This window comes from Oreochromis niloticus, linkage group LG3 (assembly GCF_001858045.2).
Source record: "Oreochromis niloticus isolate F11D_XX linkage group LG3, O_niloticus_UMD_NMBU, whole genome shotgun sequence".
In the NCBI taxonomy this organism is placed as follows: Eukaryota; Metazoa; Chordata; class Actinopteri; order Cichliformes; family Cichlidae; genus Oreochromis; species Oreochromis niloticus.
The window spans coordinates 14,054,015-14,069,513 of NC_031967.2; the positions used below are offsets into that span (position 1 = coordinate 14,054,015).

Here is a 15,499-nt window from a genome sequence, read left to right on the forward strand (position 1 = left end):
ATCAGTGTGGCTATTTTGTAATTATATTTATTTTTGTTGAAGTAGAAATGCAGCCAGCTGGAGACGGTGAATTCTTGGCTCTCCAGCTGGCAGAAGATGCATGTCAAAGAGCATGCTTAAGGAAGGTAAATTATAGGTAACTGTGTGCATTTGCATAAACAGCCCTGCCTTAAGCAAATTAAAGCTCTGTAAAGGGCATTAATCCCCACTGTTGAGCTCTAGTTTCTATCAATGCACAAGTTAAATTTAATATAGAAGCTGCACTTTTGATTTGAAAATAAGCTTTTAAAGTAGTGCTTTTTATCCTTTTAAGGGAGCTTGAATTGGTGCTTAATAAAATGCCCTTAATGTTATTCAGAACCTCGGTTATTTCTCAGGAATGATTCTCGTTTTCAGCTCTGCATAAAACCATATCCCCTCCAGACTGTGTTGCTTTTGTCTCTCCCTTGGCCCTTTGGCAATGGATTTAAGCCAGCCTACATCTGTGCGCTGCTGCTACATCAGATGTTGAGTAATCACCAGAGAGAGATGCATGCTTCCTCTTTGCTTTAAATGTTCACGCTTTGGCTGCTGCTGCAGAAAGCAGCTTAGTCTGTGTCATTTTCCTCCCACTATGGATAGCACTCGGTCTGTACTGGAAGCTGGGTGCAGCTCTCTGAAAGTGCTTCTCAGCATGTCTCTGCTGCTCCTTTAATGACAGCTGAAAGCCAACAAGTTGTTTGTTAAAGGGCCTCTTGTCTTTACAGTGGATGCGATGGATGTTAGACACTCCATAGGAAGGTGTCACAAAAGCTTTGCATGCTGGTATAGAGCGTCTGTAGGGGAACATTGTACAGCAAGCATTTCGCCCTCAGGGCTCAAGTAGATGTTTCATTTCACCAGCTCATTTCAAAGACTTGGCATATTTCTCCTGGCGATAATGCTCCCTGACCTGGAGGTGAAATTAAGTTTATGAACTTTGTGAGTCACTGCTTGTTCTGCTGTGATCAAGCAGTGAGATGGATTAAAGCGGTATGGGTGTATATAGGGAGTTCAGCTGCGGAGAAAAGCAGTCTTGAGATATTTCATAGTTGGATGTTTAATTATTGTAAACAAAATTTAGTGTGCTCTGAGTTACAGTTCAGCCTGTTTAGGTGCAACACAGAAACCCAAAGATCACTTGAAAATGCATTTATTATTAAATCGTTATGCTTGATTATATGAATGAATATCTTAATATCATAACATTAATAATCCTATAATTAACCAGCAGTGGGATTTCAGTCTTTGAACTGTGCAGAGTAGTAAGGAATTGGTTCATATGAATGGCCTTTTCTCAGCTATTCACTGTAGCGATGCATCAACAAGGACAACTTACTGGTGCAAGACAGCATCACCGGATAGATGCTGAGATAAATGTGTCCATTCTCATTACAAAATGCTTGCATGCATGAGGACAGTAATTTAATATCTAAAATTTAAATTGACAGATTACTTTAAATTCAGCGTGTCACCTGTGCAGTGGTGCACAGATGTGACAGTGGCTGTTACAGTATGGCAGCAGTAGGCATGAATGTCTCAATGAGAGCTTTTTTGGGGGCAGGAGGAAAAAATGTATATATTTTTTGCAGTTTGAAGCATGGAGTGAATTAATATATCACTGAAAGAATAGAAAGTCATTTAATTAGGGGCACCCGAGAGATGGAGAAAAGTCTATATTGAAGAGAAGAAATCTGCTACTGCAGGAAAAACTTCTGCCGCAATCATTGCTTTAATATAACTAATCAAAGTGCAGGTTAATGGTGTCATGAGCCTCACTGTCAGAGATTTAAATTATTTTTAATTTCCCAAAACTTTCCTATACTATTCAGCTTGTTTATATATGTGCTGCATTAATATGGCGAAACTGCTCGAGATGGTGAACTTGACCGGCAGTGAAATTGCAGAGAAACCCAGGATGTGGGTGGAGGAAATTGAATTGCCTCTGTGCACATAGAGAGTGGGTGTCAATCTATTGTACATTTTAGAGATAAACTGCAGCGGGAGGGGAAGACATTGAGCCTCGGCTACTTCGCTCTGTCGTAGATGAGTTGGTGTGAAAGCAGAGCAATTGCTTGTCATTTTTAATTTAAAACGTGTTTGTCAAAGAGCGTGTTGAGTTTGTTTACAACCTGTGGTAAATTTCCTGAGATTTGTAGGAAATGGTTTGACCTCTGTGCTGTGCCAGATATGAAATTGTTTGGGGAGGGGGTAAAACCACATTTATGCTAATTCTGCTGATTCCAAAAAGACCTGTTTTTGCACACATTTATTGTCTTGAGTTTCATGTCACATTAATTTTATTTATATTGTGATTGCAGGGCAGAGCCTAGGCTATGGATTTGTGAATTATGTGGACCCAAAGGATGCAGAAAAGGCCATCAATACCTTAAATGGCTTGAGACTTCAGACCAAAACCATCAAGGTAAGACATCATATGTTATCCTTTTTGACAGGTTTGAAAAAATAAATAAAAATGTCTTACCGGTTATATCTGGCTCTGTAGGTTTGAGTCGAGACATAATGAGGCTGGAGCAGTGTGGGGTGTAAAGGGAGCCTATTGTTAATCTGGGCACAGGCGGCTTTGCTTGGGCCTCTAGTAGAGCAGAACTGTTTCTATGGTTGCATGTGCTGTAGCACTGCTGTATGCCTTTACAGGGAGGTGGCTGCCATTAGCATTCATCAGGCAATGTAGCACTCAATGTGCTGGTGGGAAAACTCATTTGCTTCATATAGTGCTGCAGGATTTGTGGATAGTGGAGTCAGATTATTAGATGTGATACTTTTTTTTTCTTTTTTTTGTGCTGGCCTTACGAGGAGCTAGCCTTCTCATATCAGGCAGAAAGCTATTAGAGAATTTCTGTGGGCAAAAACACATTTTGTAATAGAAAATTGATGTTTGAATAGCACCAAATTTGTAAGCTGTACGCGTGATTATTTCTGTTTTTAACACTTCAATATTGTGCAGATGTGGCATGTCATGACAGTGGAAGATGTAGTGTTGTGAGCCCTACCGCTTCAATTCCACAAATCGGAGCCCATCTTTCTCTCATGTCGCTGCCCGTCTCAGTTCATACCCCTGAAAGTAGAACATGGTAACATTGCCTTATGTATCACACATCCAAAACTCTCTAGCTGCCCTGTCAGAAGTGCAAATTAAACCCACTGAAGTGGAGGAATATACTTTGCAAATATTAGCATTAAATAAAGTGTGAAGGCTAGACTATGGAGGAGGCTGGGCAGGGAGCTTTAGCTTTTACTGTTATCAGTCTACTCTTCACCAGTGGTACACGGCAGATTTTGAGGTGTGGTCACTTGACCTTTATTTATTCCCATAAAATCATGACATAGGAATAGAGATGAGTGTGACGCTAACTGGAGGTGTGGATCTGCGAATGAGGGGAAGATGGCACACACACTCCGTTCTTTCCTTGTCTGATTCTCTCAATTCTCTTCCACAAAACCATCCTCCAACACTTATCACATCAGCTCTGAAAATTTAGGCTGCTTTGGTTCCTGCAGATTATCAGACAAATCTCGACATAACCGAAAATGAGATGGTGCATGGAGAAAAATGAATTTGACTGCTGAGGGGTGTAATGATGTATTGATCCACATGACCTGGTAGAGGATTATTGAGTCTACCTCTTTGCTATTACTTGTCTGGGTTTCTGGATGAATGTTTGTTTGCGCCCCATATTTATTCTAGCCTGTTGCTGGAGATTTTTCAGATATAATCTGAATTCAGAGGCAACAAAACCTCTAGGGTAGTTCAGATGAAGGTAAAGAGGCAACCACATTGCTGTGTAGAGCGATTTTTAACACTTAGGGGTTTTTTACAATTTTGTTTTATTTTGAAAGATGAGCTGTCTTGACGGGCCTGACGTTTAAATTGTCAGGATTTTGAGTTGAGGGACAAAATGTGACAGGTTAAACTTTGTGGACAGGCTGGTTTGTCAGTGTCCAAATAATAAAATGTTTTAGTCTTTAGGTTTGCACTGAGGAAGACGGCAGCAGAAAGTGGCAATGCACCACAAAACCCCACTGCTAACACTTATATCCTTTATATTAATTTATCTGTTACAAACACATTAAGTCCCTGGAATTTGTGTACACCACTCTTTTTGCAAAGCCCTGATTTCCTTTCAACTGCATAACTGGGGTCCCTCGGGTTAAGGATGGGAAAAGTTGAGCTCATTTTGGGACACTTTGAAAGGTAGCCGACGGTCTGTATTGAATGTCTGGTTTGTGGTCTCACTGTGTTATCACGTGATGGTTAAAGTTGGAATACAGTACAAACACTGGCGGGTTTGAGGTCTGCTGGCTATGATGTTAGGAGATGCCATACACAGTAATGTAGTCTACAGAAGACGGTGTATTTAGTTTATCATGTGATGCAGTTTTGCATGTGGCCTGCAAGTTCACTCACATGTGAGTTAGGCTACGTTCACACTGTAGGCGAAAGCGCATAAAATCCGGTTTGTGTTTGTTTGTTTTTTTTGTTTTTTGACCCTATGCGACCCATATCCGATCATGGTATGACAGTGTGAACGGCACAAATCCGATATTTTCAAATCCGATCTGGGTCACTTTCGTATGTGGTCCTGAATCCGATACATATCCGATGTTTTAGAAAGCGACTGCTGTTTGAACGGTCATGTCGCATTAAATCCGTCTTTTACGTCACTGACACAAGACAGACGCCAATTATCAGCGCCGGAGAAGACATCGCGAACGCTTCCTGGCCATCCAGTGTAGATGTCAGTGAAACTGTTGGGAAGACAACGTGAACATTTTATTTGTACTGTATAATCTGCAGATTCTGACAGAAATCTGCAACTATCCTTTGAAGCGCCGCTCCTCTAAAACACCAATAAGGATAATTATTAGGTTATTTAGATTATTATGTAAATAACAAAATAACTTAAAGCAAAATTGGTAAACGTAAAGTCCGAAGTCTTTATATTAAGGGCCATCAGTCAAACAATACTGTTTGGTCTGGGTTTAAACAGAGCGCGTTGTGTGTGACGTCTTCTTTTGCGCATGCGGGCCGCTTTGAGCGTTCACACTAGAGCGCGTTTGCTGTCGCGTTTTATTTGTAGTGTGAACAAGCAGACAAAAAAATCGGATTTGATAAAAAAAATCGGAATTGAGCATTAAGACCTGCAGTGTGAACGCAGCCTTAGTTTATATTCTCTCTGCTATGAATGGGTTACAGCATCTGTTCTTGTTAGTTTGGAGATGAGAATCAAAGGTGATGAATGGCTTAACCTGCTTGTACTAAAACTGGCTGTAATATACTGAGGTCGTCAACTGTTTCCACTTGTAGGTTTCCTATGCGCGTCCAAGCTCCGCCTCCATCAGAGATGCAAATTTATACGTCAGTGGCCTGCCAAAAACTATGACTCAGAAGGAACTGGAGCAGCTCTTCTCTCAGTACGGACGCATTATTACCTCACGCATTCTGGTGGACCAGGTGACTGGTGAGTACAGCATGATGGCTTTCCCTCGTCTTTGTTCCATCTTCACTTTGCCACGCCCATCCTCCCATTTCCCTCCTGACTGCCAGCAAAATGACACAACCAGGACTGAGAAATGCATCAGAGGTGTTGCTACGAGGTTCCCAAAAATGCAATTTTCCACAAGACGTGCTCATAAATATGCATAGATGGAATATAAAATTAGGTATAAAGTAGCAGGACTCGATGCGTCATAATTTCTCCCTCCTGCCTGCACTTACCTTCTTGCTTTTTCCCTTTTCTCTTTCCATCCCCAAGGTGTACATGCGATGCCTGTTTTATGGCAAGAAATGAAATGCATTTAGAGCGGTTATATTCTCCATTCCTCAGCTTTCAAGCAGAAGCCTTATGAAACACTAATAAACAGAATCTTTCACTGGGACATTTCCCAGTGGTTCTGTCCCACTGCTGAAGCTTATTCCTTCTGGCGTGTGTTATGGGAATGGCTGTTTTCATAGTTTTCAAACATAAAACCACTTGTTCCTTGAGAATTCACTTGGTCTTACCTTAGTATTAATAACCCAGCTCTGTCTTTCAAACACCAAAGCAGGATTGCAACCTGTGTTAATGAGCTAAAAATGTAAAAGTAGCAAAATGTGCAGCAAAAACTTCTTACACAAATGACATGGGAGGCTGGCCTGATTGACCAATACTGGCAAAGACTGCGCTCATTGGCAGGCAGCAGTGACAAATGTGACCGAGGGGAATGACATGCACTGGTGTCCCAACAGGGCATTACGAGGGTAAATAAGTCGAAGCAGCAAGTCAAGAGTGATGCAGCCCACTTAAAAGCCATTAAATCACATGGAGCCCACCTCAACTTAAATCCTCTCTAATCAATGTACAGGAGAAAGTGTTATTAAACAAACTAAATGTGCTGTCGCCCATAAATTGCTAATGCTAATCAACCCTATGTAAGATTAAGGCTGTGTGACTCACCTGCCACTGTGACACAAACTTCAGTATAAGTGCAATAAGTTTACGTCAGACTGTCACAAACTAACCAGCTTATATTACCAGTTTTTATTCATTTTCATTTAAATTTATTTATGTAAATACATAACTGTACATACTTGAGTGATTTCAAACTGCATTTTATTACTATAGCCCACCTGCAGCACATTTGCAACCCAACAGGGGGCCCCGACCCACACTTTGGGAATCACTGAGTTAAAGGAATAACTAAATATGAATAATTAGGTTGTGTCTCTAGAGTGTCAAAGACCAAGTACCTGCATCATCAGTTTTTCTACATCTGCGCTAACATAATGTAGCTTTTTCCTAATGCTCAGCTGCTAATAACAGACAGTAAAATTTCACTTTAACAGCTGTAATTTCTCTGTAAACTGCTACCAGCCTAGTTATATCTAAAGTTTACTTCATAGATGTCCATAAATACATGTCACGGCTGATGTATGTCGTCCTCCTGTGTGTGTATGTTGTGTTATTTAATGAATTTCCAGATGTGGAACACACTTTGCTGTCAATACATACAAATATAAAAAAGCAAATGTTTGTGGTTAAGCATGCTGTGAGGTCATGCTTTTAAAACTGGAGCAAGAAATGACTTTACAGTATAGTGATTGACCTTGAAAGCAGTTCACTATACTACTGGATAAAATGGTAAAAGTCATATTGGAGGGGAATAAAACGGCGCATCAGCATTAAATGAGTCTACTTAAAAGGCTGATCATTAGTTCATGTTTTGACAGTCAGGTGAAGCTCAGTATGACTAATCTTGAGTTACTGGGCTCTCTCAGGTGTTTCCAGAGGAGTTGGCTTCATTCGTTTTGACCGGCGAGTTGAGGCTGAGGAGGCCATCAAGGGTCTGAACTGTCAGAAGCCGCCTGGTGCCACCGAACCCATTACAGTCAAGTTTGCAAACAACCCGAGCCAAAAGACCAGCCAGGCACTGCTGTCCCAGCTCTATCAGTCACCCAATCGAAGGTACCCAGGACCCCTCGCACAGCAGGCACAACGCTTCAGGTAAAAGGGGCACACAAAAAAATATAATACTGCTAGTGAAGCTGATTTTGTTGACCCTCTGAGGTTTTTGGACATTAGCATTTAAATTGTCTCACTGGCAGTATTGTGAAAATATTCTGTGTCGGAGCTCGTCGGTACTCTGCAGAATATATCATCCCCATTATTACATTCTTGACTTTGCAGCATGTTGCAGAGGTAGGCCTACCACACAATCGGGTTTAAACAGATTTTTGGCAAATGTGGAAATGAGATGAGCAATGAATGAACAAATTGTGCAAGTTAATCCAAAAATGTGTTAATTTTCAGTGCGCTGATTGATGTCAGTGGTGGTTAAAGCTGCCACCCTGTCAGCCTAATTGACCCTTTTCTGCATGAACTGCAAGTCTCCTGTTGGCTGTGTTGTGAAGGATGACTGGGAAAAGTTCTTTCAACAGGCTAATAGGAACGTAATGGTGTTGGGATTCATTTAAGTGGAACAGCAGACTTTAATCGTGGTATCAGACCCATTACTCATCTTTGTCATCCTGTCAAAACTCATCAGCTTCCTCAAAAGATTCTTTCTTATAAAATTAATTTGTCTCTTGGTGTTGTGCTTTTTTAAGGTTGGACAATCTGCTGAACATGGCCTACGGAGTCAAAAGGTAAATTGACTTTCTGTTTTAGATTCTGTAGTCTGCCTTAATTGATCCTTGAGGGAAATTCCGAGCTAACGCGAGGGAGCTGATGGGATACATTTTGTTTATTTCCTATGAGCTCTATGGCAGTATTGTGTAGGTAGTTAACACTGCATAAAGTGGCACTGATTCAATATGAGACTGCTGCTCAAAGCAAATGCTTTTCTGTGCATCCACAACAAATATACACACAATTCAGTTGGTGTGGGTGAATCAGGCTGTTTGTCTTCACAGTAAGTCATGATGTAAATATTGAACAGCTGCTGCAGATGCCTAAAGGCAGACCTGTGTATGCTGAGAGCATAGACTGGAGGGGCAGGGTCTCTCCATTGTGTCAGACCAGCGAAGGATGTCAAACTACTTGCTCTCACCTGAGCCAGTCACATTCCCTCTACTTTCCTCCCAGAGTCTGTCTGTAAGAATTCAGGGAATAAAAAGCTAAATTTATCTGATTTAAGCCGCTCTTACTGCCTGATAGATGGGGCATCATTTCTGGTTTGGTTTACCATTTGTAATGCATAAATAACATGACCACATTGTCTGTAGGTTGCTAACCAGGAGCTCTGTATCATGTCTGATATCTTATAATTTGAGTATTTAGTACGTTAATACTAAAGAGCAGCATGTGGTCTGCTCAGCTGCCATGTTGGAGAATCTGAAGTGCAGTTTGTGGCAAAATGTAGTGACTCTTTATGGTTTGAACAAAGCAGTGTCTCTGTATCTGAGGGGACATTGAGGTGACTGTTTTAGTGGCGGTGCTTGGCATCCACTCAGTGTTTAACATAAACAAGTTTAGGTGTTTGTCCTTTAAACTTGTTCTCTGAAATAAGGAAACTGTAGAAAATCGGCTGCTGGTGATGCAGTGGAGTGCTTTAATCTAGAGCTAATGTCACAACATGTGATAGATTAAAGCACTGTCTACGCCGCTTGTCTACATAACAAAGGGCAGACTCTTACAATCTTACTCGCTATTGCACAAAATTGCACGTTTGTATTTGGAGCTTCGTACTCTTACCTTGATCTATTATGGACAGCCCTGTCCTGTTTTAAACTTTGTTGCGTCAGACGTCTTTCAGGATTCGCCAGGATACCAGTTTGTCTCAGTTCAGTTTTATAAGAATGTCTTCCTCATGTGTGTGATTGAAGTCCAGTTCCCTGAAAGCTCAAAGAGCCATCACCAGCAGCAATAGACGTGCGATTTCTCCTCTGCCGTGCTCGTTGGCTGACGTCTTGGTTGCCAAATCTCTCTGTGGGTCCTTGATGCTGGGAGCACACCTGTCATAGTGGATGTTCCCTGAGAGGCCAAGTGGAGCAGCTAATCTTGTGTGACACCTGCTGCAATAATTCATAGGCTTTTCATGCACTTTGAATTTTGTTTCTTAAATCTGCAAAAGCACACTTACCAAAGGCCAGAGCCTTTCTGTGCCTCGTTATTATGCTCTTGGCAACTGCCACATTTATATAGAATTTATTTCCCTTTATAATTTGCCAGTTTTTGATTTGGAGGAAATAATTTCCTTTGCAGTCGTGAAGCTACAAACTAAATGTGTGGGGAGTAGCTCGAGGACTGAATCTGTGCATTTATTCTGAGGTTTGCTGCTCGCTAACGGTGACGGCTCAGGTGACTTGCTGCAGAAGATGAAGGAAGTGTGTTTTGTGAAAAATCTGATTACGTAATTCCTAAAATGAAAGAATGGCACTAGCACCATATGGCCATAGAAGCATCCATGGCTCACGATGTGTGGGTAGAGCTGATCCCTGCAGAGACTTGTCACACTCTGTTAGGCTTGTTGGTACGATCTCCTGTCTTATAAAATGGCCCGTTTTGTGCTCATTTTGGCTCTTGCCTTGAACCATGTTACTTTTTGTGTTTTAACAGCAGGTTCTCCCCGATGGCCATTGACGGGGTGACCAGCTTGGCTGGCATCAACATCCCGGGGCACGCGGGCACTGGCTGGTGCATCTTCGTCTACAACCTGGCTCCGGACGCAGATGAAAGCATCCTTTGGCAGATGTTCGGGCCGTTTGGTGCTGTCACAAACGTCAAGGTTATCCGCGACTTTAACACAAACAAGTGCAAAGGATTTGGTTTTGTCACCATGACTAATTACGACGAGGCAGCTGTGGCCATCGCCAGCTTGAATGGATACCGCCTTGGGGACAGAGTTCTGCAAGTGTCATTCAAAACCAACAAAACACACAAAGCCTGAAACTCAGATTGTTTCTAGAAAACTCACCAGAAAATGGAAACAGAAAATGGAAGCGTATTGACCGTAACTTTCTACATTAGTAACAAGAGCTTTGTAAATCAGTGTTGCGAAGAAAAACGATATTTAGCGTCCAACAATGTGATCTTTTTTCCTTTTTTTTTCCTTCTCTTTTTTCCCATTGCTACACTTTGAATCTTCTCTATACTTTAAAACAGAAAATACCTGCAGGTCTTGATGCCTGTCATGTTGACTTCTTGCTGTCTTTACAGATGGACCATCTAAAATGTTACTCTAGGTTTTGTCATTTTGTTGCACATCTGCTTTGAAACAGTAAGTCTTGTAAGGTTATGTGTAGTGATTTTTCTTTGTACTTCTGTGTCCTGATTTGCCACAGGTGCGTTTATGCCTTCGGTGGTTAGCAAGTACTTGCGTTGAACTATTTGCGGTTCTGTTAATTTTGTAAGTATTCTGTTTCCTGTAATATCAGTTGGTTATTGGTTGGCTGCATAATGTTGCTTATTGTACAATTAACAGATAAAAAGACAAAAAAAAAAGATTCTTAAAGCAGTACCTTGCCAAAGAGCTAAGAACCTCTTTGATGTGGGTTTAAAAGCATCTATTTTTATAAAAAGAAAAATTTGGAGAAACTTTTTACTGGACCTGGAACAAAATATTTTGACTTGGATACTTTGAGAAATATCTTCATATGACACCTTGTGAGCTTTTGAACTTTACAAGAAAGTTTGCAGTGGTTGAAATTTCTGGAGAGATTTATGATGTAAAAGATACCTTTTGAGATCTTTGTATTACCTTTAGATTATAGAATCAGTGGCAGTGCTGGTTTCATTTGTAAAATCATCTGTGGGTACCCCCCTCCCCTCAGTCGTCTGGTCGTTACGGCTAGCGACTCGCTTTCCGGTCTGATTTGGAAACGGACAAAACTTCAAAGGTTGATCTGCAAAAAGTGCATGAAAAATTAAAAACATGGAGATATAAAGGTAAATGGGGGGATTTAAAAAAAGGGAAAAAAGAAAAATCAGTTCTTCCTCTAAGATTCCCTTCAGATGGAGCTCATGGTGTTTTGTGGTGTATCTACAATATCATTAGACTGATTTTTGTCTTAATATCAACCGATGAGGGTTTTTACATACTTTGTATGAAAGATTGAAGACAAGCCAGTGAAGGCAGCAGCATCAAAAAAAACATCTAGTGTGACAAATAGAAGGGTTCCTCCTGAGCTTTGAGCTGTGTAAATAAGTCCTTTTTTATGTTGAGTACTTGGCAGACTTTGGTTTTCGTTTGGACTTCATTGAAAAGTGTGATTATTATATACAACTTGATTTTTCTTTTCAGGACTGTGTAAGGTCTTTTTTTGTTTTTGGATCTTTATTTATTTTCAGTTTCTCTTAAGTTAAAATACTTGAGTTGTTGTCCTATGGACTAGCATTAGTGCATCGAATTTGTTGGTTGTTAGGTCTGTAGATAGTCTTGCTTCGTTAAAAAAAAAAAAAGGTATTAAGAAACTATAGACATTTGTTTTTGTTTTGTTTTTTTTATATATAAACATTATAGATATATATTTATGTGGTAAAGAATGGATATAAACCACAGTTTTGAACTATTTGATTACTTTTTTCATACTCATATCTATATATATATATAAATATATACGTAATGCATATAACCTGTCTTTAAAATCGTAAAAAGGTGTATATTGCTTTATTCACTTTGGGGAAGGGCGGTGAAGCGGTTCCATTAACAATAGCAAAGTTGGTTGCAGAAGTTTGTCAACATCTAGCTCATCTCGAACACACGAACGGAGGCTGGTCGAGCCTTAGATGCACTGAATACTGCACCTGCATCCTGCTTGGTATTTCAACCGATTATTAGTCATGCTTCCCCTTAAACGAGCAGTGTGCTATGCATTATATAATTATCTTTGCAACTGCTTTTTCTTGTTTATCTATTCCTTCTTTGTGTTACTTGTACAAGTTAAACTTTAAGTCTAGATGAGTTGTGATACTTGCTGCTGTAGGGAAGAGACAACATTTGTCATGCCTGACCTGCCACTGCTGAGAATAAGTTTTGTTTTTCCTTTATGTAACCGCTTGATGATTTTCTTTTTTTTTCTTTTTTTTTTGGGGTCTTGGGAAATTGTGCTGCAGGTCTGGCATGAGGAAATGTTTCCTCCCATCCCTCTTTTCTCAATTCCTAATATGAGAGTGATTATTTATTTGAAGTTGTATAGTCTGACTTGGTTCACAGCATTTTTGGAATAGAATCTTTTTGTTAAGTATTTAAAAGGATGTACATGTTCTTTACTTTGTGTTTGGATACTTTTGGATTTATTTTATTTTTTTCCATGTTCAGTACATCAATAAATAAGTTGAAGGGCAATGAAGCTTTGTGATTGGATCATTCCTGTTTCCTGTCTGACAGGAAACGGAGTTTTACTAACTACATGCCAAAATGTTCAGTTGTAAACTGGAAACGACCCCGATTAACTAAACGATCTTATTGCTTTGCTTTTCATTTGACAGTTGCTCAAATACTTCAGTATTGAGTTTTTAACTTTAAATGATATGATGCACTTCCCTGCTGATGGGCAGATTTCTGGGCTTTTAAAGCTCTCTGCTTCTGTAGTAATTCTCTCCACTTACACGAGAAAGGCAAATAGATTCGCAAAATGTTTAAATGCCCGGTGACTCAAACTTTACTGGCACTAAAATGGTAGGGTTTATCTTTTCTAAATTGAATTGGACAGGATTTATTTTAGAATGAAGTAGCCTTAAAGTGGACCTGTTATTAATGGCTCAAAGTCTTCCCTATTTAGTACTCGTCCTTGGTGCAGCGCTTCAGTTCATCCACCGTCTCAAACGAGCTCGACTGGTACAAAGGGCTGTGCCACGAAAATGTCCAGCAGCAGCCTGAACTGCTCATACAAGCCCGGATGGATCCATGCTTTCATGTTAAAGTTTGACCCTGACTCACTGGAACCAGCCTGTGTGAGTTGTAGCCCCAGTTTCCTGTTCTGGGATGACAGAGTCCTGCTACTTTAGTCCATCTGCTCCAAGATTCAACATGTTGTTCATTCACAGATGCTCTTCTGCAGAACTTGGTTGTTACGAGCGGTTATTCGATTTAGTTAGTACAAAGCAGTCTTGCTGTTTTCTTCTACTACAATATTTTCCTTTTTGGACATTTCTCTAAACCTTAGATGGTGGTGGTGGGGAAACCAGTAGATTAGTTTTTGAAATATTCAGACCAGCCTGTTTCGCATCAACAACCAGGACACCGACACTCAGTTTGAACTTCAGCAGGCTGTGTTGACATGTCCACGTTGGCCCCATAAGAACTTTAACCAAATTTGCATTTAAAAGCAATTGAAAGTGAACCTAATAAAGTGGCCACCTTTTACTGAAACCTTACGATCATGAGACGACGCTTTTGACCCACCCAACTGCTTCACTTTGGAAATTTGGGGTGGGAGGCGGGGTTGCCACTGTAGCTGTACCTTAGCTTTTCACTGCACTGTAGTACTGAGGTTGGAGTAGTTTAGATACAATATTTGAAAGTGCTGAACTTCAAATGTGTTTATAAAAAAAAAAAAAAAAAAAAAAAAAAAATGCTAATCTATTTTCAGGTTACTTCTGCAGGAGGTTGAGGTATAATTGGGGCACAGTTCAGGTGCTGACTTGAATGTTCCAACACAAAGAGCAGCACTAGGCTTGAAGGAAGAAGCCTGGTATAGAGTATTGATTTTTTTCTTTCTCCCCTTTTTTTATTTTTTATTTTTTTATCTCATGCTCCACTTGAGGCTGACGGTCGCTGATGAAATGGCCTGCTTTGAAGTGCGCTTCCCTACAGAGCAGCCACCTCACACTGCCCGACTGTCATTTTAGGGGCACTGCAAGGACGTAGATGGGAGCTGCTTTATAAGCCAGTGCCTTTTTTTTTTTTTTTTTTTCTTCTCTCTTCCCCCTTTTGTAAAGAAAGTATTTCTGAAGTATCCACTGTGTTTTTGGGGGGAGTGGGGTTTAATGAAAACAATATTTATGGCATGCTCAATCATGTAGTCATTCTAGCTCTGTTTGGCTCCAGCAGATAAGAAGGCTGCTCTTTGAGCTGCTTATAAAGCTTCCCCTCCGATATTTACGGTTCCATTAGCCTGTGTGCGAGCAGAAATGTCTTTCCCTGAAAGGAGTCATTTTTTCAGTTTAAAAGCAGTGTGTCAATATTAAGATTGCATGACACTTCTCTGGTTTGCGGATCTTTGCTGGAAACAGATGATGTGTGAGGGAGTTTTGGCTGAGCGACAGCGTGCTTGGTTTTTATCTGACATGTTAGCGGCTCTTCTCGCAGCTGAAACTGGTCTTATCGTGGCACTACAAATGATTTTGAACTGTGTGCAGTGATTACATGCTGCTAGTAAAAACAGGATTAGGCTTCAGCAGTTAACGGGCGTCACAGACGAGTTGGTGTGAGTTTATAGCACGTCGTGCTTTTAGTTGTTTGACATAAAGAAATGCACTTTCAGTGGGTTTCCTCCAGCTGTGCACTGAATCAGCAGTGTTTTGGCAGGTGCAGAAAATTGCATCGACTTCCCTTTGAATGCTCGTTCAAAGATTTCATTCAGATCGCAAGATGAAGCACAAAGGGCTAAAAATTAGCTTTTTGCCTTTGGCAGGGATACCGTGTTATCTTCTGTGACACATTAGTGTCTGCAAGGACAAAAAAAATCAATCTTCTAATCATGCGGTGTATAAAACATGAACATGATCAATGTGTTTTTGACTCCTCCTCGTGGAGCCTTGATGTTAGCAGTTAGCACCTTTAGCATACACAACTAGATTGCTTGACTGATGCATTTAAGCTTGTGGGTTTCATGGTTTTAATGGACGGTTCACTGCAAAATTAAAAACTACTCAAGATCATAAAGAGAAACAAACTTCAGCTGCAGATGTTTCCTCTGCTGTTAAACTGTTTCTTGGATAATTTGAGTTTTCCAGAGTTGGAAAGATGATTTTTCACTTTGTTCGTGTATGCAAAAAATCAACGAAATACTTGTTTTGTGTACACATCAACAACTCTG

General features: G+C 40.4%; 1 protein-coding gene across 6 annotated transcripts in view; it reads left to right on the forward strand.

Moving 5' to 3' along the window:
- The window catches only part of elavl2 (ELAV like neuron-specific RNA binding protein 2), a 32,194-nt gene extending 19,390 nt beyond the window's left edge, over positions 1–12,804 (forward strand). For 5 of the 6 annotated variants that reach the window (XM_019352918.2, XM_013274478.3, XM_005468245.4 and 2 more), the window contains 5 exons: positions 2,340–2,443; positions 5,348–5,501; positions 7,298–7,523; positions 8,126–8,164; positions 10,077–12,804. In XM_019352918.2, the coding sequence (XP_019208463.1) occupies positions 2,340–2,443; positions 5,348–5,501; positions 7,298–7,523; positions 8,126–8,164; positions 10,077–10,407 (854 nt within the window). In that variant the 3' untranslated portion in view covers positions 10,408–12,804. The remainder of the gene's footprint in view (positions 1–2,339; positions 2,444–5,347; positions 5,502–7,297; positions 7,524–8,125; positions 8,165–10,076) is intronic. The other variant, XM_013274481.3, reaches the window with a different exon arrangement.
- The last annotated feature ends 2,695 nt before the right edge of the window (positions 12,805–15,499 follow it).